We start from the raw sequence: 23,815 nt of genomic DNA on the forward strand, positions 1-23,815 counted from the left end.
ACCGCGGGGGGATGGCGGCACTGAGAAGGTGCAGACGAAGCGAACTCGGAGATCGGCGAAGATGGAGCGGGACGAAACGGCAAGTGATGGGGAGGGCCAAAGGTGGGCGAATTGGTAAAAATTGAAGCAGACTCCTAAACACCCATCAGCAAAATGAATAGACAAAAGAACTGAGTAAGTCACACGACGAACATCGGGTCATGTCAGTTCTCCATGCCACACCAAGCCCCAGAAGACTCCGAACATTCGCAAACAAAACCACCCGGGTACCAGACTGAACTGTGTGCCACTCGAACGTCTTCTGCACTGAGCCCCACAAGTCAGTCCCGCTCTGAGGCCCAAAGGGCAGCAGAGGACTATAGACTCCAACCCAGTGACCAACAAGGTTGTCAGGCAGCCGCCCCAGAGGCTTTCCACGGCATGGGAACAAAGCTTGATGTCAAAGAAAGATGTGAGGAGCAAACACTGTGCCAACCGACTGGTCCCAAAATTGTCACTGGAGTGGTTCCCAAAGTGGCAGTCATGGCAAGCGGACATTGCAACTCGGACCCTTCTCTGATCCAGAGCGCGACTCTCGAAATGTTTCAAGCCAGACAACAAAATTTCCCGGTTGAGTCTTCGAGCAAGACTTGGTATTCTTGCGTCAAACGACTAGTCGCATCTCTGATCAAAGAAGGGCAGCGGTGACTGGCAATGTTGGCAGATTACTGCTCCGTCAAACCCTCTGAGGTGAACACTCCCCCGGATACCCACTAGCGCCCCCAGAGCCAACCCCCAGATCGAACCCAGCAAGGAAAACAGATATGACAGGATGCAGGGCCAGCAGGTGAGTGACTTACCAAATTTTCCTCGACTCTCTTCCGCTTGAAAGCGGACTGCTCGGGCATTGTGAACGCAAGGTGAGGCGTTTACAGGGGAAAGGAGAGTAGTTCACGGGGGAGAGGAGAGGCGTTTGCAGGCGGCCAGGCGAAAGGAAAAGGTCCTACTGGCGGTGGTGTGGCGAAACAAAAGAAGCGACCTGAGAAAAAAAGTCTAGTTTAAGCCAACAAAGGAAAAGCAAGAGAGGAAGGAAGAGAGTGGTTGGGGATCTGGAAGTCTTTATACTCTGCGGGTGGTGGTCTGTGCACGCCTGCAAATCTCGCAAAGTGTGCAAATTACCAATGCTTCTGTGTGAATTGCTCTGTGAATTGCTATTGTCGTTGCTATTGTGATGGTCGAGTGAACAGGCGTGAGTAGGGTGGTGGTTGAGAAGTGGGGCGGCGCCGGAGCAGCCTGAGGTTACTCCCAGGCTGCGAGTCTCAGCTCAAAATCAGATCAAGAAGTTGCAAAAAGAGCAAGCTAGCGGGACATGATCAATGCGATTGGTGGCTCGAGGAAGCTTCCGGAGCTTGAACTCGGCCAATGGTATCTTTGATTGCAAAGAGGACTCGGATGCCTGAGCCAGTTACCCAGGCGAGAGTTATTTCATGGGAAGTAAACAAAGGCACTGTGATATCCGCGTGACCGATGACTCTTCTAACTTGAGACAAACATCGGATTCACTATCTCTTAATGATGTCATCCGGTTCAACAAACTGCTGCCTTGCTCCCTTGCTCACAGGTTGACATCATCTTCACTACTCACAGGCTGGCATCTTACCAGAGCCTGGGGCAACAGATAAGAATGTCTGCCCTGCGCCATTGAGAATCCCAACGCGAACACAAATAGCCCCGAGGGCCTTGATGCACTATATAGAAGCTCAATAGATAAATCATGCGGTGTTTCTTCTTCTAAGTATAACAGGCTTAGGGTTCCATAATCCAAGCAACCATGTAGCAAACTGTGGTTCTCCGCCCGGTCACAAAACCCGGCACTAGGATCGCTCAGGTTGCTCCAGCTTGAATCTCCCAAAATCCTAGTTTAGTTGCTCCGTTGGCAGTCATGATCAAGAGAAGCACAGTGGCCAGGCAGCTGCCTAGCCAAAGCCCTTCCACCCCTAGAGCCGGTGACGCTGGCTGGTGTTCATCCTCAATCACCTTCGTCTCCTCAGCAACCTGACGTGAGTCTGGGGTCAGCAGGTGATGGGTTCCGAGCTGTTTAAAGGACCGAAGGTTCATTGTTACATTCATGTCTAATGTTTATTGTTTTCTTCGAGAAATGTTTAGTCTCGGTGCCTAGGTATGTTAGATACTCAAACACGTTAATCACAATCATAGTTACGTATAATTTCTTGTGGGCCGTCAATAAACTCCAAAATAAATTCCAGAAAAAGAACTGGATGGGGGAGTCCAACCCACCACCAAGCGAAGGGTCAGGCCGGTCTACGCACACAACTCTTGACTGGCCAGGTCGGGTTGCTCGCGTCTCTTTGACCACTGGGTTATACACAAGCTGCAGTGTTAGCTACTTTGCTGGTGTGATGAGCCAAAAGGTGGTATATATTTCGCCGTCTTGTCTCTGTTGCTCCCCTACCACCACCACCTGCACAAAACCGTCACTGCCACCGCCGCGATGCCCAGCTTGCTCCCTGCACCCATTCCAGGTGATGCTGCCGCTGAAACCTCCTCTCCCCCACCCACCGACTCGATCGCCCTACTCAGCGGCTTAAACCAGCACTCGGCCACCTTCTCATTCCCGGCATTGTTAGGATGCACCCCATCGCTGGTCATACTATCCGTGTCGAACCCCGTCCAACAATCCACCACCTCGATCACACTCTCCGTTGTATTCATCCCCTTAGCCCACTCTGGAATCGCTTCATTCAACCTGACCACTCTCTCCCCACACTCTTCACAAAACACCGAGTCCAACGGAATGATCTGAGCAACGATAATCCTCATGACCTTCTTACTCTCCCTCATCCAATCGACCATCGTCCCAAACGACTGCAAGATCTCCGCCGTCGGCTTGTTGTTCAACACGTCGTTAGTTCCCAAGTGCATCATCACCACATCAGGCTTGGAACTCTCCAGCCACGGAACAAGTTTCCCTTCCGAGACGATTCCCGTGGCCTGTATCATAACGTGCCCTTCGTTTGCCCCGTCATATTCGAAATCGCACTGTTGACCAGACCGGGAGCCGACGAACTTGGTGTTGGTGATGGAGGCTTGCTGGAGGCGGCGCCAGAGGAGGGCTTGCCAGCAGCTTTCGGGGCCGCCGGTGATGGAGTCGCCTAGGGGTAATATCCTCACTGTCGACTGGGACCATACTGGGAGAATTGAAGCGCTGAGAATGACGATGAGAGGGTACGAGCTGTTATGTGACGGGGAGAGTCGCATCTTGACAGCTGAGGCGGGAGACAGTCAGGAGGCCCCGAGGACACTGACCATGTTCTTTCTGATGGGAGAAGACGGCATTTTAAGAGCCCGAGGCTGACGTGTTATGATGCTCCGTATGTGTGATCCTTGGCGGCCCCTTATCCCCTCTTACCTAATGATCCCAGGACTTCCAGCTGTGGATTGGCAAAAGGGGAAAACAAAGCGCTTATTTCCAGCCTGGGTCTAGAACCAGCTGCCAACCCTCTGGTACTAACCCATGCTCCGCCTCATTCAGGTACCCGTGTGGGATTTTACACAAGGCCCGCGCATTTACGACGGCGCAGTGGCCCGTTAGCGACATCGATAGTTCTGGGAATAACTTCAACAAATCTTTGAATGACAAAACATTTTTTTCTTCAACAGAACCTACAACATATCAAGCTTTGGTAGCTTGTCTCGTCACAGGCCGACAGATGGGTAGCTCATTCTACTCCAGTCGACTCCCACGTCCTGGAGGTTCATAGATATAACCGCATTCAATTAGCCAATTGAAGACGAGCGATGGGAATAACCTCACGAGTTGGATTTTTTTTATTTTTTTTCACCCAAACAGCCATCTTTACCCCATATGTGTGTGTTCGAATGCTCTTCTGCCGGCGCCAGAAAATTCAAAGCACCTATGCCATCCCTGATGATGTTACATCAGCCGCCATGCCAAACTCCATCACATGGCAATCCGACTCAACCCCTTTCTCCGTGTCACTGTCCAGACAGCCGTGCAACATCATGAGTCCCGTCGCATTGGCATTGAACATAATTCTTAGGAAGAGGTTAGCCCAACTTTTTCTTTCTCCTGCCCACGGCAGCAAAGCCCAAGTGTACTAGAAAATGCTCACTCTGGAGACCCCGAACACGTCCACGTTTCCCTCAAACTCAAGCTCATATCATCGAAGTCAAATTGAAACTCAACCCCAGGGTCGCTGCACTGGGACCACTGCAGCTTTGCTAGGTCAACGTCCTGCGCCAGATACTCCACCGTTCTGTTCGTCGCCAAGGAGTAAGACGTGAACCCAAACGTGCCCTTCGAACCCCCGTTGTCCCAGTCGTATACCTTTAGTACCAGGTCATCGATCTTCCAGTAGGAAGGGTATTGGGAGGTTGCGGTGGAGGTGGATGCGTGACTGAAGGTCCCTTCAAAGAGTTCGTACCTCTTTATACCCGATCACCCAGTACCGAGGTGACTAACTTCCTTCAACAGCTACATGGCCAACATCGGTCCCGGCGCCCCAGTGATGAACAAGGAGGCTGTTACAAGCGTCACGACATTCCGCTCCTCGGAAGCCTTCTTTCTGCAAACAAATGGCATGTCTAGCTCTTCCAACACCCACAGGGTATCACCTATTCTCCGCATTCGCTGGTACGAGTCCGACGAGACCGGTGTCGGTGACAGCAAGTTTGCTGCCGTCACACTTGGAGAAGATTATATCGAGCTGTAGATGATCGGGTGATCAAAAAGTGGCCGAGGAAAGTAGGGATTACAAAGGCTCACTTCCATAGCCGTCACCTTTGGCCAGCGTTCTGTACCAGCGTCGAAGAAGATCATACTTGTGCTTGACCGGATCGATGCGGTATCCACCTGTCGCTGATGCCGCCTTCGCTATTCATCCGAAGCCAAGGGTTGATTTGAGTTGCAAGGAAATCCCTCCAGTTATGGAACTTTGAGCATGTATGATATCGGTAGTAGCGCCCAAGACCACAGAGTTTGTCCCATTCAGAGAGTGGGAAGAAATCATCGGCGATGTCGGTGAAGATCTCGGGGGCTGAGCGAGAATGGTCCACCTTGATCTCTGGTAACATGGTCCAAGCCTCTGCTTCTGGAATGCGTTCGGCTTCCGAATATTATTTCATGCTTTTCGGGTATTGCTGAACAGCATTATCGTGCTCGGCATTTGCAAGTGAGAGGATGGCGGTCTCACTTCGCGGCTGTTCTCACAGCTCTCGTCGAGATAAACGATGACTCTGGAAGCTGTCTGGTAAATACATCTCATGAGATTGACCTGATGATTTCGCTCAGACACAACCGACTGGTTGATACAGATCGAGTCGACCCACGCAATCCGGTCAGCTTCACGGCTCCGGAGGCGCTTGAGAGCTGCATGACAGTTGGCCGTGATGCATATTTCGGTGACTGGTTTGGCGCTTGACTCGTCTTCGTCAGAGAGCACCTCAATCGTAGAGGCCAATGTTTGATCCCCCCCCAGGTGTAGGAGAGCGCTTCGTGGGAAGGAGGAGTTCGATTCGAGAATTTAACAGGCGTATTCTGACTGGCTCCTCTGGAAGACCTGGAAGCAGATTCAAGAGGCGAATTGAATCATCGAAATCCAGCGGGAGGCCTAGATAAACCTGATGGGGTGTCTTTTTCATTTTATCGTCATGGATAAGCTTTTTTCAAGAGCAGTGAATCGGGAAAAGGCGGTCACTCTGGTCCAAAAGGCAGGTTGGGCACCAAACAGCCGGGGCAGAGGTGTGAAAAGCCTGGGTGAAAGTGCGACTCCAGGCACCCAAACAGCCCCGTGGTATGCACTAGAAGGGGGTGTTTGGCCCTGCGCCAACGCAGCGACCTTACCAACCACAGTCTATCAAGCAGTGCAAACGTCGCATGCGCCATCCTGGCGATCAACCTTATACCCTTGGTAGTCCGGATCTTGCCCATGTCGTCCTGTTACGATGCTTTCTGACAGCATGCAAGAGACAGTTTGGAGCGAACAACAACCTGACGTCGGACCTATTCCCGGATGATATCCGGATTAGGGTTGCGAGTCAGAAGACTACGCCCCTCTGTTGGAGGCTTGAGAGGCGTGATAGGAATACGGAACTCCGTAAGGTTTGTTGGGAGGTCCCACCGATTGTGAAGGATAAAAGAATCTCTAGGCTGTAGAATTCATTTCTTCTTTCTTCCATCTTTATCTAACAATTCAATTTACTATTCAGGCCTACACCTGTGTCCAGCCGTAGGCCCAGGTCAGGAACCCATAGCCGTCAAAACAATTTGCTTCACTTGCTCCCCTGAGCGTCGTCACCGCCACGAAGAGCTGGGAGCGACGAAACCGTCAGACCCATCCTCACAAGTGAATATATCGGAGCAATGAAGCCGCGACCGCCAGTGAATTGGACGGAGCAACCTGACGGGAAGGGGGGGCATAAAGCTTTTGCCTGCGATCTCTGCCATGCACCTTACCACTTTTCACCAAACATGCCATCCGCACACTGCCTTTACCATACTTCTCTTGCCAACTTGATCACTTACCTATTCATTCTCCTCTTCGACACAGATCTCCACTAGCTTCCCGGCAGAGCCCATTTTATATACACATTTTATGCACCAGTACCGATCATGGGGTCAGCCGCTTCCTCGATCTGATCAGACGGGAAACGGAGCAGGGGAACAATGGCAACTTTCCCTACCGCGCCCTGGCTCATGATGTCCGGTTAGTCGTTATCCATTTGCACCTCTTGATGGTTTTCGTGAAAGATGTCGGCCTGCTAACCGATATTCTCGCCCTTCAGATCCCTCGACGTCTGCGTTCAACACCCCGAGATCGCAAAGGTTGCCTACTGGGAGTTGGACCCGTCAAAGCCAGTCAGTCTATGCGACAAGATCATTCGGCTCATCACCGCCCTCCCTCAAGTTCGCAGTCTGAGCTTGGACTTGCGCGATTTGGACAATGCTCAAGTTGGCCATATGGTCACGCTGCTTCATAAATCCACCAACATCCTTCCCCGTGTTCGACAAGTCAAATTCATCTCGGCTGAGGACGCTTATGGAGTGAGCGACAGCGCGTTCAGCCCGAGCCTTTGTGGGCGCCTCACGTCCGCTTTCTGCACCGCGATGGGTACCAAAGCCGACGAGCTTACCTTCATTCGAGGCTGCGATGCTGCCAACAATCAAGTCTTGCTCGACACGATGACAGCCTTTGCCGACATCCAACCAGGCGGCAGTCCCCGCCGCCAGCTGAGACGCCTATTGATCGCCGGTTTGGGGTCCGCAACCGGTCTCAATATCCTCCCAGCTCGTGAGATTCTGGAGACGGTCGTCGCGCCACACAGCGAGACTATTGAGACCATCTTTATCGCTGATGACGTGGACTTTGCACCTTCCGGTGGCCATCAGGACTTCAATACCAACCAGAAGGCAATTGACCACTTGGTCAACGCCCTGGCTGGGATGCCTGCCCTTTGCCGAGTCGCGTTCCCAGTGGTGGGATTTCGTGTTGAGGGTGTTGAGCGCCAGGACGACAAGAATCTCGAGAAGCTGGCTCTGGGTACGGCCATGAGGGCGATTGCGGGTGGTGTGTGATGGAGCAGCTTCCTCATTTGGAGCACGCGGCCTTCTGGACTTTGTGGCAGAATTGCGGTGTCTATTCGAGACGTATCGATGGGGATATTTATATCAGATGCTACGGTGTCCCTGATGATTGGGTGAAGCCTCTGCATGGACGGAGGGAGAAGTGGCCCATGGGGCTGTGGGGGTATCGGTGGTAGATCCGGGTGTTGCGTTGGGACCAGGTATCACAGGGCTGAGAGAGGAGATGTCTGTGCCATGGGCTGGAGGAAGCACCGATGGCATCGTGAGTCTCGGAGCCTTAGAGCCTGGAAATACGAAGAAAGTGCTTTTCACTGAGTGGGAGATGCACGTGGGCCAGTACTCCCGGCTGAAAGGGGACGTCTACATGATGGTTTGGGGGCATATGATTCTGATTCATGAGGTTGGGCATACCAAAAAGAGCTTTGATTCAGCGGATAGTATGCAAGGGCAAAGATAAAAAAATAAACAAAAGAAATTAATAAAATAAAAAAGTAAAATAAAAAAAGAAAATATAAAATAAAAGAATAAAAAAAATAACGGCTATTTGCACAGATTCTTGATCAAGTCATTGGAACGTGGCCATCGTGAGCGGTTCAAGGTTTGGCTTCTTGAATGCAAAAACTGCGACAAAGGACATGATATTCTTGGACTGATGATGCACCAGGGCTGGGGCCGACAACATGAGGAACTGGAATCGACGGGACATCGTTCATATTGACATTGCCAAACCTAAACAAACTCAGATAATGCCGAAAGAATGCGTGTTGATAACATCCACCAAATCAACCCTCGACCCTTGTACAAATCCCTTGTACTCTACGCCGGGAGAGCATTGATAGCCCTCACATGGTCAGTAACCAAGCAAGTAGCCAACGAAGAACCATAATAAATCGTGAACCCATCATTATGTGTCTGCCCAGTACTCAACTGATCGCCCCATTGCCTATTATTGATCACAATTAGCACATATATCATCACTTCTCAACCAGGAAAAAAGAAACCACCTACCAAAACAAATCACCACTCATCCCATCCCTGCTCAGCTCCCTCGACGCCTGCTGCCAGCCCTTCTGCACATTACACCTATCACTCTCATACCCATACTCCTCCAACAAACACGGCTTCCCCGCCGCCCTGCAAGCCGCCGCATGATCCTTAATCCACCCTGGACCAAAACTCGTCGGCACCCCCCAATGACCAGGATACATATGAAACGTCCCAAAGTCCAGATTCTTAATCTGCAGATTCTTGACGAAGTCGGTCCCCTCCCCATACTGATACGGATACGTCGTCTGCCCCGGCAACCCAAACCCCTCATCCCCAAGGGTGATCAAATGATCCTTATCCAAGCTCCGGATATAATCTGAAATCTGCGTCGCCCAGTTGAAAATAACATTCGTGTTGCACCCCTTGCACCTGGGCTCGTTGGCAAGTTCCCACGCAAAGATTGCGGGGCTGTTGACATATCGCGAGACGACAGCCTGGATGTAACGCTTGTACTGCTCCTGAGCGCGGGCGTTGGTGTACCAGGATTCTTTTGTGCCTCCAAAGGCGTTGACGTAGGCTTTCATGCCGCCAAAGTCATCCCAGTAGTTGACCAGCGCGATGATGAGCTTGATGCCGCGGGTTTCGGCTGATCTGACGAGGTAGTCGAGGCGTTGGAGGCCGTTGGGGCCGGTGTTGATTTGGGAGCCTGAGGAGGCGAGGCGTTGGAACCAGACGGTGTTACCGGATGGTTGGTTGTTCACGTCGTTGAAGCCCCAGACGCGGAGGATTTTGAGGCCCGAGGAGGCGATGTGGTCCACTGGGGAGTGTTAGTAACGGTAGAGGAGAGGATGGTGGAAGGGACGAACAGGTTGTGTCGACATCTCTGTTGTTGGTCAGGAAGCCAATCCAGTAGGAGTTTGTTCCTGCAAAGTAGCCGGTTTTGCCGTCGATCACGAAGCGGGTGCCGCTGACTTTGGCTGAGGCGGCTGCTCCTCCACCTTGTGCTTGGGGGAGGGCGTTGACTAGAGAAAGAAGGCCGAGGCCGAAGGCGAAAAGTCCCTTCATCTTGGTGGTGATCGGTTCCTCGTCGTGTTCTTGTCAAGATGACTTCCGACAGATAGCCATCAACCCGCCATCCGCCCCCATTAAATACTTCTCCAGACCTCTCATGTTCGCCGATGATGTTCAAGACCAAGAAGTTCGCTCTGGTCCCCTCCGAGGTGTGAGGCCGTCGATATGAGAAAGCTCACCAATGAAATATTAGCCGCCTCATGAGGGCGGGGCAGCGGGCTCCGGTTAGCCCGTATTGGAACAAGGTAAACAATGAAGTTGGGAGGAATGGAACAGTGTGAAAAGGGGTAAATAGTTATGCGAGGTGATCTCAAGTATAGTTACATGCGCACCGCTCAGTCTCCCGGCCGTAGGTAATGTGAAGCTGAGGAACACACATGTGAGGGGTCGAGCTTAGGTGAGGGGCTGAGGGGTTGAGGGGCTGGTGATGTCTCAGGTGAGAATTGCCCCGCAAATGTTGGAACCAACCCCAATTCTCCAACAGAAAAAGAGTCCCAATGATGGGCTTTGTTTTGTCCCTCCAATGGGCTTAGCAGGTCATGGGACGTGGCGAAAGGGACGCGCTGAGGGACAATTGAGGGCGGCTCAGTCATGCTTGAAACAAGCAATTTTTAGGGGTGGTCTGTGTCGGGCTGAGCCGCCGAGGACGAGGACCCTGGAAAATAAGCAACCCAACCGAATATGGCCTAGAACTGCCCGCCATCTCCATTGCGCCTGATCACGAACTGAGAGCATATCTTTTCATTCTTTCCCTTTCCCCTCCCTTTCCGGGTTGTCGGTTGCTTCTGCTGTGCTACGAGCGCTTCTTTGCTGCTTGCTGCCATCTCACCATCCAATGCCTATCCGTGTCAAGTCGCGCCCGCAGGGTGTGCAGCGCACCGAGAGCCTGCGCACCCCTTCCCCGCGCCACAAGTTCGGCTTCGTCGCGGAGCTCCCCGACATCAGCGAGGAGGACAGCTTCCGAGATGTTGTCAAGAAGCTTTCCGTGTGAGTATTTTCTACGGCATCTCCACAATTGGTCTTTTACTGATCATCTTGTCAGCTATATTGCCGACACCGTGGTTTTGCCCAGCACTTTCGAGCAGCTGAGGACCACTGCTGCCGGAGATGGCCTTCGTGCGCTCGTTGACCATCTCGGCCGAACATGCACTCACCCCGCCATTGTGAATGCCCTCCTCGCCCTGAAGTGGCACTATGGCACCAGCGTCGAGGATAAGGGCTTGATGGACGCCAGAGCCAACGCCTGCGAGATTGTCGCTTGGCGCTTTCTGACCCACCTGTCCGAGAGGGAGGCTGTCGATTATTGTCTCTATGAGATCCCAGACCCCAAGGATGTCGAGAGCCACAGCCCAACTGATGAAGAGGAGGGCGAGGTTGACGAGCACAGTGCGCTTCTGGCCCAGGCCTTACACAGCAGTGTCGGCTCATCCCGTAGGACACCCCATAGCGCAAGCACCAAGCGCAACCTCTTGCTCAGTTCCATCTCGCGCCTGACTATGAGCATGACGGGAGACGATGAAGATGGCGAGGGAGAGGAGGAGGATCCAACCGCCAACTTCACCAACCTCAATGCCTTGGAGATTGCCGCTATTGCCGACGCCAAGCGATTCCTCAGCCAGGCTGTTGTCCAGAAGATCATCACCGGCATCTGGGAAGGCTCCATCATCTTCTGGAAAGACCTCAGCGTGCACTCGGAGAAGAAACCTCAGTTCTACAACCCCAACACGGCCGACCCATTCTCTCGTCTCAGAGTCCCCAAGTATCTCAAATCTTTCGAAGTTTTATTTTTCCTCACCTTTTTGGGCCTGTACTATGGCGTTTTGGTCGAGCGGGATCCCACCCGCATCACGCCCCTGGAAATCTTCTTGTACATCTGGTTTGCCGCCTTTGCTTTGGACGAGCTGAGCGAGTGGATTGATGCCGGCTCCATTTTCTATGCTACCGACATATGGAACGTGTTTGACATGGCCATGATAGCAATCGGCGCCACCTTTGTCGGCTTGCGTATTGTTGGCTTGGAAACTCACAACGAGGAAATGGTGAACCTTTCCTTCAACGTCTTGGCGCTGGAAGCTCTCTTTATGGTTCCAAGGGTCTTTTCTATCCTGAGCTTGAGTCCATACTGGGGTGTAAGTCGATATCCTGAGCCGAACAGCTGATTGAAAGAGAAAGCGCTGACAGCCACACCAGACCTTGATTCCTTGCCTCAAAGAAATGGGCAAAGATTTCATCAAATTCATGGTCCTCGTCGTAGTCATCTACTGTGGCTTCCTAACCACCTTCTCCCTTCTCGGGCGCGAACACCTGTCGCTCCACGACATGGTCATGTCCCTGACCAAGATCTTCTTTGGTTCCAGCTTCGTCGGCTTCGACCTGATCCCCAAAATGGACACCCTGCTCGGCCCTCCCCTCATGATCATCTTCATCACCCTTAGTTCCATCCTGCTCACCGGCTCCCTGACGGGTATGCTCTCCAACAGCTTCTCCCGCGTCATCACCCATGCCCGAGAGGAATACCTCTACGTCTACAGCGTCTACGTCCTCGAAGCTTCGACTAGCAATCGGCTCACCCACTTTTATCCTCCGTTCAACCTCCTCGCCGTCCTCATCTTCCGCCCCCTTCGCCTCTTCCTCCCATCCGACAACAAGTTCCGTGCCGCGCGCATTCTCTTGCTCAAGGCAACTCACCTCCCCATCGTTGCCGTCATTGAATTCTACGAGTGGCTTACAATCGGCTCGTCAAAGGGGACGCAATACAGCGGTTTCCGCGGTCCCAGACAGGCCGTGATTGGGAGCCCTCATCCGGCTGCTGCGAAGAGGTTTGCGCAGGCTAGGCTGTCGAATAACAGCTTGCGGGCTGATAACAATAATCATCTGTCGCAGTTGAGACCGCCAGCGATTACGGCCATTTCCGAGGGCGCAATTGCCGGTCGGAGGGCGCAGCAGCAGGCGGCGGACGAGGCGGTGGAGGGGAGGGCGTTTGGGCAGCATGAGGGGGATGTGGAGGCGAGGATTGCGGATTTGACAGCCAAGATTGACAGGTTGACGGAGCTGGTGCTCACGTTGCAGACGCAGTCGAGCACGACGTTGGGGAATGTGGGTGTGGCTTAGTAGGCTGCGGACATGGACGTTGATGTTGGGTTGTGAAGGTATGTACGGAGGGATTTTGATTTCTCTTGCGTCAGGTCAGGATTGTTTTGTATGGGGGTTGACATTAGGGAGAGGACTTGGCCAGAGGTGGTTGTTTGCTTGCCGGTCGGTGGTTGTGTGTGTTTGGATACTGTTTAGCGTTGGATGTAATAATGCTGATGAGATACGAGGGTGTGAATATGGATAATGAAATATGAAATATCTCGTCTGAACTTTCTTTGGGACACCAGGGTGAGGTGCGCTAAGGTTTCATTGTCGGAGCTATGGGTAAAAAGGCCTGGGTCAAGATGAAGTACGAAACACAAGATTATGCTGTATAAATGCCATGTCAAAGAGCTCACCGAGCAGCGAAGAGGAGAGCAAGGCGCAAGAAGGCTGATTAATAAGCAGAGATTGAAAGGCACCTGCTCTGCCGCCTGCCCGCCATCCAACCGTTTGACGCGAACAACACCGACTTTCCTCTGCCACCATCGGAACCCTCAGAAACGACCACAATGGAGAGCGAAGCTCATGCTATCTATAGGGGACGGCCCCTCGATCTGGATGACTCTTTTCGTCTTTTGCAACTCCTACCAGGCCATCTCGACGAGCCTGTCAGAATCCGCCTCTTCAGTGCTCAACTCAGTGCCGCTCCTTCCTACGAGGCCCTGTCTTACACATGGGGAGATCCAACTTTGACATCTGTGATCGAGGCACTCTCTGACAAGGGCGAGGATGAGCACAAGCCGGGTGTCGAATTCCGCAGCACGGCCAACTGCCATGCGGCCCTAAAGCGTCTTCGAAAACCCGATGCCAACCGAGTTCTTTGGGTCGATTCGGTCTGCATCAACCAGTCACATATCCCAGAGCGAAACCACCAGGTCAATCTCATGGCGGATATCTACCGAGCAGCTTCCAGGGTTGTTGTTTACCTTGGCGAGAGCGATGAGAATAGTGTCGCGGTACTTTCATGGATTCGAGAACTCGACCAACCATCCGATTTCGGCAACGGGAGCGGTGCTTTGCCACCTAGCAAAGAGGCGGTTGAAGGATTTTTCAGAAGGCCGTGGTTCCATCGCATTTGGGTTATCCAGGAGATTAGTCTTGCACAAAAGGCAGTTGTTGTATGCGGGAAGGATGAGGTTGACTGGGGAAGCTTCACTGTTCTTTACCAACACAACGAGAATGCGACACGGGCAGCCCGGCTTGAGTTGCCATACCCCGTCACGTTTGCGAGCCGGTACAACAAGCCATACCGGGATGGCGCTATGACGTACGCCAGGAGGCTGGTGCGGATGCTTGGAAGATCACGGCATTGTGAGGCGACGGATCCGCGGGATAAGTTGTATGCCATCATCCCGCTCGTGAATATCCGAGATGGCTCAAGGACGGAGGAGTCGTGGGGAGAGGTTCTGGGGATCAGTGTGGACTATTCATTGTCTGTTGATCGGGTGTTCACTGACATGGCCGTTGCGTTGCTCAACCAACAAGTTCCGCTTGACGACGTTCTTCGCCATCACGTACCGGGCCATGAGGCACGAGGTCTGTCTTCGTGGGTACCAGATTGGAGGATTCAGCGGGAGAATGGCTGGCGTCATGCAAAATATGAGCGGATATTTAAGGGATTTCCCGGATTTCGAGGACACCCAGTTGAATTGATGTTTGATGGGGTCCCGGGAATCATTTTGGACAAGAATGGAACGCGACCAGCCGTGGTTGGATATACGGATTCCTCCACGGACAGGTGTCCGATACGTGTGCACGCCATCAATGTTGGGAATATCATCAAGACTGGCCCTGTTTGCTCAGTTGCTGATGATTTCTTTCCTGTTTCAAACTGGAAGGAACTTGTTGAAGAGGCGCGACGACAGGGATCAGTCGTGCCCAAATTAGAGAGACTCATGGAGATAATGATTGCTTTGAAGTTGGGGTATCCAAATTCTGTCCCGCGAGGTGTTGGGCTTATTGAGCGGTATAACGAGCAAATGGAAAAGGGGACGTGTCCGAGGAAGCCGTTAAGGCAGGTGATTGGGGAGACGGCATCTCGTAGTGGGGCGAGGGCTCGGCATGAGATGGATGCGATCTTGTCGGTTTGCGATGGGAAGAGGCTTGCGATTACTGATAGTGGGTCTGTTGTTGTTGTACCGGGGAACGCGGAGGTTGATGATGCTGTTTGGGTGTTGGATCGGGTCAGGATGCCGTTTGTTTGTAGGAGGACCGGGTCTGGGGAGGCAAATGGGGTGAGACTTATTGGAACTTCTTTCTTTTTTGGTATCATGGAGTTGGAAGCTATGAAAGAACATGTAAGTGACGTGCGGGCTAAGGCGGAGGTTATGAGGCGGGTGGAGGAGCTGGTTGTTGAATGATGATGGGACGTGATATCGTGAGTGCCCTCACCTTGGGGACCAATGATGCCGCTGACACTTCTTTTTCCAGATGGCCCACATCCAACTACCTCCAGGCTGTGTGTAGGAAATTTCCTCCTCGCGTCAAGACAGGCGACCCAACGGAGTTTGGAGATCGGGGATGTCTTGATTCCGATCTAGTGATAGTTACCCCTGCTCTTCAACACTGCCAAGAGCACTAGAAAGGCCCACGAGTGGGCTTTGATGCCCCCGGTGATTGGGTCACCAAGTGCCAGCGCCTTCCCCCTGGACATAGCGTGACATCGCTCGGGTCTGGCCGCCGTCTGCCCTGTTCGTTCTCCTAACCTTGTTGATGGATGCCGAATCCTTCCTCTTCTAAATTCTTCTTCCAGTAATGGTTCATCAACATCGACTCAGACATCGCCATGGCCGATACCGAAGTGGAAGCCGACAATGACTCGTGGAGCGTCAAGAAGAACAGGCTGTTGACAGAGCAGCCTGGTCTTGAGGTCGTCCCGCAAGAGCTTCTCGAGAGCAAGGATCATTTGGCACAAGCTCGCCCACCAGAGACCGCAAAATACCCAGTCTCGCCAACGGTTTCGACTCGCGATGCAAAATTCAAGATTGAGAGCGGCCTGGGGACCGGAGATTCCTCTCCTGAGCCCGCAAGCACCGACTTTCCCGAGGTGGCGGATCCGCGACAGGTTGAGGCGGCCAATCAAGCTAGGCACTCCTCACGACGGAGACGGAGGAGACTGATCATCGTTGGAAGCGTTGTCCTGGTCGTAATTTGCGTCGGTACTGTTCTGGGCGGGGTGTTGGGTAGCAGGGCCGCCAGTCAACGAGGGTCCATGGGAGAGAAGGCAGCCACAACAACGGACCCTGCAAGTCCAAGCAGCGCGGACAAGACGGCTCTTGGGTACCAAGCTATTATGGATCGCAGCTCCCTAGCTGTGACAGCGAGAAGAAGGCGAGATGGAAGCACTGAGGGTTGGTTGTTCTACGAAGACCAGGGTGGTGAACCGCAGATGCTCCGATGGGATACGAAGCGAGGAGGCATGCTGAAGGCCACCAACAAGTTTACAATAAAGGAGCCGGCCTCGTACCTAACTTCGAGGGCTATAGGGATGGCTGCAACTACGATTCTCCAAGGTCCTGAGGACAATGTTTGTCAAGCTTCCCTGTTTACCGATATAAACATGCCTGCACTTATACTGACCACCTTCCATAGCCTAGGATCCTTTTGCTAATCAGCAAGATATTCGATGGAGGATTTGAAGACGATACTGATCCCAATTTGCCAAGCAAAGGTTCAGTACTGTTTGGTTACGAACTGGACCGAGGCGGCAATCTCAGCAATACAACCCGCATAGGGGAACACGCACTGATCGTCAACAAACAGGACCCAATGGACGTCCGCTTATATGGTACATCCACCGTGACAGCTTACTGGCCCTGGATTATTCACGGATCTAGAGGATCTACTACATCTGGCGAGTCTGTTCTCGATAACCCGGTTGTGAAGGTGGTAGAAGCGCGCAATCAGATGGATGACAGCTTTGCACCAGGGCCGGATTGGGACTTTCGCAGCTTGTCTATGGAGGCGAAATTAACTACCAAGGTCTCAGTCGTTCCTCTCAGCGCCGACTTCAAGAAGTCATCGGACCCCAATTATGACAAGGAACCACGAAACGGGTACGGCATATTCTACCACGATTCGGACGACCGTCTCCAGTTCATGCACCGAAGTTGGGGCACTGCGAGATCGCCAGCATTTTATTTACCTCAGCGTAAGGCTTTTCGTTACCTTCCTTTCGCCGTCTCTTCCAAAGCTAAAGGACAACCGAACCACGACAGTTCCCGACACGATGCTCCCGACCGATGATCAACAAGGGAAATCCTCCATCTCGGCCTTTGCCGTTGCGAAGCGGCCGCCAGAAAAGATTTCGACAAGCACCCAGAGGGGCACCTCCGCTCTACTGAATCCCACTGAGACCACTATTAATCTACAAGTGGTGGCATGGTCTGGGACGGTGGCAACCCCGGAGCCAACGGCACTGGTTGATGCTAATCTGCCCCCAAACAGCGTGGATGTCGGGGTCGCTTACATCAACCGAAACCGGCAGTTTGAGCTCCTGTTTATGTCGACCAATACTGGATACAGTAATTGGAACACGGTCGACACAGCGGAAGTCAACAAGTTGGCGCCACCGGATCTCTTTACTGATATTGCCTGTCTCACCTTGGCAAGCGGCGCTGATGGGGATGATGGGGAAGAGTGGTTGCTGCCACGGGAACAGGATGAGGAGGGGACCATCGCTACGTGCTTTTACCAGAGCGGCTCCAAGGTGGTGAAGGTGAGATGGATTGGGGAACTGTGGGACACCAAGTGGGATGTCGAGTGGTTACCTATTCCGACGGGGGATTCTGGGTGAGAAGGGAATGTTGGTTGTACACACATGGACGGGCAAGGCAGCATATTCGAGGGTTGGATCTGCGATAAAAAACATACTCGCTACGAATACGACATAACAGACACAAGGATTGAGCTAAGACTCTTCGGGTCATTCTTGGAACACTGGAGCTGACAGTGCGTTGGCTACTACTCTGATCATACACACCACACCACTCACGTCCAAAACAGGCGAGTGCTCGCTATCGCCAAACAACTGCTAACCCAGCGCAGGCTTCCTTCCGTGATCAGCACCGTTATACCCTATTGCGGCATTGCTCGAAATACCTCATTTTGTGCCAACTGGCTTGTCTGCACTGCCGATGCCTGGTCGCGGCATCGAAATCTTTTGGCTGCGAGCACGGCCCCCATTGGGAAATCGTCAAATCATGTCCCCAACCGTTACACGACGTGCATACGGGCATCGTTCCTGATCGATCCCGCTCCCGTGTCATTGGGTGGCCCCCTGGTCGCAAGTGGACGGCTGAAGACGTGGACGCCTTGCTGTTGGAAGCGTAGATGCACAGCGAGCTTGGCGACTGCTACGCTAGGTCGTGGTCTTGCTCGTCAGCATTTTCCTCATTGGGCCACTCGTTTTGTGAATGGGCATCATGACCACGGTTCAGATGGAAAGAGGCGGCATGGCAGCCATAACCGAATATACCCGAGCGGTCAAATCCACTACCGTGCCGCGAATTACAACTTGGTGGCTTTTTGGTGGTGGCACGACGGGTCGATATTGTGGAGTTTTGGAGGACCATGGACCATGGTTGGGTGAACGGCAGGGCACACGAACTGCGTGATATCGGACGAGGGACGGACGGGCATACGAGTGTGACTGTTGGGCCTTGGTGCTGTTGTTGTTTGTGGTACAGAAATGTCTGGCGCCGTGGAGGATATAATGTCTCAGACGTCTCGATGCCTTTCACCTTTTCTTTGCGCTTCTAGCGACAGGTTACAGCAGCATCATCATCCAACATGACGGACAGCAACGACCCACCAACAACAGCAACCTACACCCAGTTCGCCTGCATCGGCGCAGGCTTCTCAGGCATCGGCCTCGGCGCCACCCTGAAGCTCAAACACAACATCACCGACATCCGCATCTTTGAACGAGAAGCTGAGCTGGGCGGCACCTGGCATCTGAACCAATATCCCGGTATATCTATCTTCCTTCCTTCTTCTCCCCTTTGACTTGTGTTAACACCACCCCAGGAGCCGCCTGCGACATCCCCTCCTCCCTCTACACCTTCTCCTTTCGCCCCCTGCCCCCAATGGACCTCCACCTCCCTCCCCACCGCCCCCCAAATCAAGTCTTACCTCGTCTCCATCGCGGAAAAATACTCCCTCCTCCCAGGCAGAATAACATTTTGCTCGTCGGTCCAAAAATGCGAATGGCTTCCCAGCCCCATCTCCCGATGGCGACTGACGGTCCTCTCCCACAACGCCATCTCCCACCACGAATGCCAGTTTCTTTTTTCCGGAACTGGGATTCTGTTCCATCCGAAAACATCCTCTTTTTTCTCCCTCCCGGGTGCCGGGTCGTTTTCTGGGACGGTGATGCATTCTGCTAGGTGGGACCACAGTGTTGACCTCGACAACAAAAAGGTGATGTTGTTTGGGAACGGGTGTTCCGCTTCGCAGATTGTACCGGCGTTGCTTGGGAGGAGCAACAACGCTGAGGTTTGCTCTTCCGGACGTGACTATAATGTTGATAAGATAACGCAGTTTGTCCACTCGAGGCATTATGTCATTCCCTCCTTGGCAGAGCTTTTTCCTTTGGCGCTTCTGGAACGGCTGCCGCGCGGGCTTCAGAGATTGTTGTGTATCTTGATTGGGGAGATGGATTTCATCGCGATGAGGGAGAACAAGGTTGGGAGGTGGATCAGACGGAAAAAAACGGAGGACGTGAAAAGGTATATGAGGGAGACGGTGCCGGAGAGGTATAGCGATTTGGTGGTGCCGGAGGGGGTTGAGTTTGGATACAAGAGACGGGTGTATGACCCGGGGGTATTTGAGGGCGTTGCATGATGAACGGGTTGAGTTGGTTGGGGAAGCGGGTTGTGGAGGTGGTACCTGAGGGTGTGAAGACGGAAGGGGGGAGGGTGGTGGAGGGAGATGTGATTGTGCTGGCGACGGGGTTTGAGACGAATAGGTTTTTGGAGGGGGTTGAGGTGGTTGGGAGGGGGGGGGAGAGGTTGGGGGGCCATTGGGGGGAGGATGTGAGTGATGGGGATAGTCTGGATGGGAAGGAAGGGGTGAAGGGGGTGGGTGCTTATGAAACGGTGGCGGTGGGGGGGTTTCCGAATTTCTTTATGTTGGCTGGTGAGTTTTCTTGTCTCTGTTGGGTTTGGGGGGATGTCTTGCTGACATGCGATGAAAAGGACCAAACTCTGTCACGGGACACACCTCTGTTATCATCGCCATCGAGAACGCCATCACGCTCGCGATGAACGTTATCAAGCCTATTCTCTCCAAAGGGAGTCAAGTGAGAGAAGTGGAAGTAACACCCGAGGCGGAGAGGCAGTGGGTGAGCAATGTGCAGGACGAGTTGAACAACAAGACGATCTGGGGCGGTGGAGGTAACAAGACCGCGGCGGAGTCGTGGTATGTCAAGCTTGATGAGAAGACGGGCAAGAGGTGGAACGCGATGTTGTACCCGGGATATCAGCTTGGTGCCTGGTACCGGGCGAGGAAGCCTAGGAAGGAAGATTGGGTGTATCAGTAGTGCTGAAGGGCACGATGGACAAGTACCAGCATCTGCACAGCAATTTTTTTTCTACATTAACATCTACTTTGGCATGCCCTGCAGAGAAAAAGATACTCTTCAGCTTCGCAAAGCTGGCCAACCTTTTTGATCTCAAACACAATTCGCCATGCCATCTGATTCCTTGCTTCACCGCACCATATCGCACAAGATGTCCGCCAGTGCTAAAACATTATATTGAATACCCGCTATCTTCGAAAAGGTAACCTACACCCTACTACTTCCTAGAGAAACCCTCACCAATGCCACCAAACTACCACCTGTCCAGTCTGCCCACCAACCTTAGTGATAGCCAACCAGAGTCAACAACCAAGCAATCACCAAACCACCCTCACCACCCTCACCAATCCTCACCAATCCTCACCACCAACGCCCCCAAATCCCCATCGGCCACGCCCCCCTTCCACTCCTCGGCCGAATCCAATCATCCCTCACCTCATGAAAACTCCACCCCAACCCCGCCTCCCCATCCCCCTCCCTCCAAGCCTCAACCCCCATCTCCTGATACTGCGACCAAAACGCCACATGATCCAAGTTGGGCAACCTATCCATCACCGCCCCAACAACCCTCCTCATCTCCTTCTCCACCTCCTCCCTTGCAAAATTCTCATCCCCAGCCATATCCCTCACCCCCTCACACCGAAAATCCACCACCGGAAACGCCACCCTTTTCAGATTTGGCATTTGCTCCAACGCGCCAACAATATGGTTAACAGCCCCGTAGTGCTCCCTCCACTCCTCCCTCCCCCCTTCAGGCTCCCATTCAGCATCATCCCCGATAAAAATCTCCTCAATGCTGTCTCTGTGCGGAGCAACGATTTGCTCCAAAATCTCCCTCGCGCCAAACATATCAAACCCATGCATCGAATCGGTGGACGCAACGAGCAATTTCTTCATTTTTCTTTCGCCGTTGGTGAATGCCTCCGCAACTTCAAGCAACGCTTCATTGTTTTCTTGCTCTGTGCCACGGATGAATTCAAAGTCCGTTACGTGAGGCCCGAGGGAGCGGCAGACGGCTGCGATGACTCGGCCGCAGGTGATGGGGTCGAAGCTACGGCGTTGTTGCGCGGCGTTGTGGTCGTGTTCCCCAGTGGTGAACCTCACTTGGCGAGCCTGGGGGAGGATGGGGGTTGGGTTGATACCCAGGAGGGTGATGAGGTGGGCGACCTGTGGTTGTTGGAGATCTCTGAGGTCCAGGTTGAGCTTCTGGACGTTTGGGAGGAGGGAGAGCAAGTCGAGGATCTTGTTGGCTAGTTCGGGGTGGTGGGGTTCTTCACGGTCGAGGGGATCGTGGTGTTGGAGGTAGAGGTTGAGGTTTCTGCGGGGATGGGGGGTGGTTAGTCGACGTTTCAGTACGAGGAGGAAGAGAGTGAGGACTGAAGGTCGACTAGCACCTTGACCGAATATCGCTACAACAAATGACGGTGTACCAGAGCACCGTTACACAACAATCGTGTGACATGGGACGAAAAACATACTTGACATCCTCCACAAACGGCCGACAAGGCAGCTCGCAGCGCTGGAACCTGTCCAGCTCGGCCTTCGCGCGGGCAACAATTCGGCCCAGCTCCTCCCCAAACCTCGCGTGCGAGTCCGTCTTGAGCGCGAGGGACTGCCAGATGGCCGGTCTGAGCATGTACCCAACCTGTTTGCAAGCCGCACCAAACGCCATGGCCTCCGCTTGTGTCAAATACTTGCCGATTTTGACAAACAACTCCATGGGCAGGGCGAGAACGGGGGTGGCATCATCGGTCTTGATGATGTAGTTGGGGTTGGCTTTTGGGCGGCGGTGGTGGTAACGCCACCGCTTGGTGTGTCTTCGCTTTCCCTTTGACATTCTTGTTAAGAGATAAAACGACGTATATATATATATATATGTCTCTTTGAGGCGATGTAGGAGCAAAAGCGATGCTGAATGGGAACCAAAAAAAAGCGAGGGGGTTAAGCAAAGATGTGGTGATGATGGCTGGGGGAGGGAGAGTTAGAGCGAGAGATGGGAGGGGAGGATGGAGGGGAGGTGGCAGCCCGTTGAATACCCGAGGAAGAGGCCCCGGGCAAGAGCAAGACTGGGCTTCACCTCCCCGTATTCACTTGGACCCGCTTAATCCACTTTGCCGGGCTCATCTCGCCAAAATGGATTCACTCGGCGTCGACGGTGCTCTTGTAAATTCACTGGTTCCAACTTGTGGGAGTAGAGGTGACATGACTGTGGCTCTTGATACATAAGTCCTTAGGTTACTCTCCCATCTTTAACGTCGGGATAGTGAATGTCACCGAGGCTGGGGGTGTTAGTAGGGGATGGGGGCTGCTACCACGGGGCACGTTAAGGACAAGAAAATAGAGACAGTCTCCGTGAATGAGGGCCTTGGAAGATGGTGAGAAGACATCGGTACACAGGGAGTTGAAAGGCCCATGGTATAGATGATTGATCCTTGAAAGGATCGTCAGTAGACTTTTAAAGACGAGTAAGAGATAGTTGTGAAGCCTTTAGACATGGTCGGGAGGCATACTAACTATGTTCAAAGCCCTTGATATCTCGCCGCAGTCTTTTTTCTTCTGTCTACAGGGCCGTTAATGATAGTCTTGGGGCATGTTGGGTATCCCAAGGACGCAGCAAAGTTGTGAACAAAGGCGATGATGTTAGCATGTATAAAAAGAAAGAGGACAGGCCGTAGACTAGACTGAAAAGATGCAGAAGACTAAGGCGGTTGATCCGTGCCCACGTGACATGTCCAGGACTGTTTTTCACTCCCTTGATACCCCATCGGTCTCCTTTTCTGTTCACATCGTATGTGCTGGGTATGCACTTTGCGACTAGCACTTGGCATATTTTCACTTGATAACACTTGCAAGAGTGATCCCAGAATGTCAGGACGGAAGATGATGTTTGCTGTGATGGCTACCATGATGGCGGTGGCTATGCCTTAGCATTCATGATGGGCATCCATACCATTGTGCGATGAATGATGGATTGGGTTTCCCCGGTTAAATATGGCAGTATAATGCTGTAAAACATTTGGAATCTCATGTCTATATTGTATCATGGAACATCACGGACTGGCCTGTGCTGGGAAAATAGCTGCATGGCTCTCTTATACAAGGTGCAAATACCCCTAAATTCCCCCCTGAGCAACAAACATCAACAAACTGTGCCAGCATGGAAACACTGACCTGTCCCTCAGTCGATATAGATTGCAGGATTGTACATATGCCAGCGCGCAAACAACATTTCATCATACACATCACCGACACCTTCAGATACCATTCTTAGTACTCTCATTAGGTGATCTCTTTTCAGCTGCTGCCACAAAAGACTTTTATACCAGCAGGCTCCCATTCACCGCTTAATGATACTCAAAGATACCACATCGCCACCAATGTATGAAAAGCTGAGCTGGCAACCCTTCCTGGTTAGGTAGCCTATGATATGTTCGCTGTAT

The 23,815-nt window shown here is 52.7% G+C and overlaps 10 protein-coding genes across 10 annotated transcripts, besides 1 other annotated feature; 6 read left to right on the forward strand and 4 right to left on the reverse strand.

Annotated features, from left to right (window-relative positions):
• Window positions 1-2,448: 2,448 nt before the first annotated feature.
• On the reverse strand, window positions 2,449-3,258 carry PODANS_6_510 (uncharacterized protein; the record flags this gene model as incomplete). Its single annotated transcript, XM_001910433.1, has 1 exon — window positions 2,449-3,258. The coding sequence occupies one exon, from the start codon at window positions 3,256-3,258 to the stop codon at window positions 2,449-2,451; it is 810 nt and encodes a 269-aa protein (XP_001910468.1).
• Window positions 3,259-3,914: 656 nt separating this feature from the next.
• Window positions 3,915-4,532, reverse strand: PODANS_6_500 (uncharacterized protein; the record flags this gene model as incomplete). Its single annotated transcript, XM_001910434.1, has 3 exons — window positions 3,915-4,056; window positions 4,134-4,428; window positions 4,484-4,532. Coding segments are annotated over 3 exons (486 nt in total), but the record flags the coding sequence as incomplete, so codon positions are not given.
• Window positions 3,926-4,403: a repeat region (rgion duplique sur le chromosome 6).
• Window positions 4,533-6,685: 2,153 nt separating the features above from the next.
• On the forward strand, window positions 6,686-7,594 carry PODANS_6_495 (uncharacterized protein; the record flags this gene model as incomplete). The annotated part of the gene is made up of 2 exons (XM_001910435.1): window positions 6,686-6,720; window positions 6,805-7,594. 2 exons carry the CDS (start codon window positions 6,686-6,688, stop codon window positions 7,592-7,594), a joined length of 825 nt encoding a protein of 274 aa, XP_001910470.1.
• Window positions 7,595-8,419: 825 nt separating this feature from the next.
• PODANS_6_490 (uncharacterized protein) lies at window positions 8,420-9,655 on the reverse strand (the record flags this gene model as incomplete). Its single annotated transcript, XM_001910436.1, has 3 exons — window positions 8,420-8,546; window positions 8,612-9,407; window positions 9,457-9,655. 3 exons carry the CDS (start codon window positions 9,653-9,655, stop codon window positions 8,420-8,422), a joined length of 1,122 nt encoding a protein of 373 aa, XP_001910471.1.
• Window positions 9,656-10,496: 841 nt separating this feature from the next.
• On the forward strand, window positions 10,497-12,772 carry PODANS_6_480 (uncharacterized protein; the record flags this gene model as incomplete). Its single annotated transcript, XM_001910437.1, has 3 exons — window positions 10,497-10,648; window positions 10,704-11,790; window positions 11,852-12,772. 3 exons carry the CDS (start codon window positions 10,497-10,499, stop codon window positions 12,770-12,772), a joined length of 2,160 nt encoding a protein of 719 aa, XP_001910472.1.
• A 533-nt stretch (window positions 12,773-13,305) lies between these two features.
• On the forward strand, window positions 13,306-15,156 carry PODANS_6_470 (uncharacterized protein; the record flags this gene model as incomplete). The annotated part of the gene is made up of 1 exon (XM_001910438.1): window positions 13,306-15,156. One exon carries the CDS (start codon window positions 13,306-13,308, stop codon window positions 15,154-15,156), a length of 1,851 nt encoding a protein of 616 aa, XP_001910473.1.
• A 1,673-nt stretch (window positions 15,157-16,829) lies between these two features.
• PODANS_6_460 (uncharacterized protein) lies at window positions 16,830-17,591 on the forward strand (the record flags this gene model as incomplete). Its single annotated transcript, XM_001910439.1, has 1 exon — window positions 16,830-17,591. One exon carries the CDS (start codon window positions 16,830-16,832, stop codon window positions 17,589-17,591), a length of 762 nt encoding a protein of 253 aa, XP_001910474.1.
• Window positions 17,592-18,586: 995 nt separating this feature from the next.
• Window positions 18,587-19,639, forward strand: PODANS_6_450 (uncharacterized protein; the record flags this gene model as incomplete). Its single annotated transcript, XM_001910440.1, has 2 exons — window positions 18,587-18,767; window positions 18,966-19,639. The coding sequence occupies 2 exons, from the start codon at window positions 18,587-18,589 to the stop codon at window positions 19,637-19,639; spliced, it is 855 nt and encodes a 284-aa protein (XP_001910475.1).
• Window positions 19,640-19,994: 355 nt separating this feature from the next.
• On the forward strand, window positions 19,995-20,336 carry PODANS_6_440 (uncharacterized protein; the record flags this gene model as incomplete). Its single annotated transcript, XM_001910441.1, has 1 exon — window positions 19,995-20,336. A coding segment is annotated over one exon (342 nt), but the record flags the coding sequence as incomplete, so codon positions are not given.
• A 399-nt stretch (window positions 20,337-20,735) lies between these two features.
• Window positions 20,736-22,212, reverse strand: PODANS_6_435 (uncharacterized protein; the record flags this gene model as incomplete). The annotated part of the gene is made up of 2 exons (XM_001910442.1): window positions 20,736-21,762; window positions 21,854-22,212. The coding sequence occupies 2 exons, from the start codon at window positions 22,210-22,212 to the stop codon at window positions 20,736-20,738; spliced, it is 1,386 nt and encodes a 461-aa protein (XP_001910477.1).
• Window positions 22,213-23,815: the final 1,603 nt, after the last annotated feature.

The sequence above is a fragment of the Podospora anserina genome, chromosome 6, assembly GCF_000226545.1.
Source record: "Podospora anserina S mat+ genomic DNA chromosome 6, supercontig 2".
NCBI lineage: Eukaryota > Fungi > Ascomycota > Sordariomycetes > Sordariales > Podosporaceae > Podospora > Podospora anserina.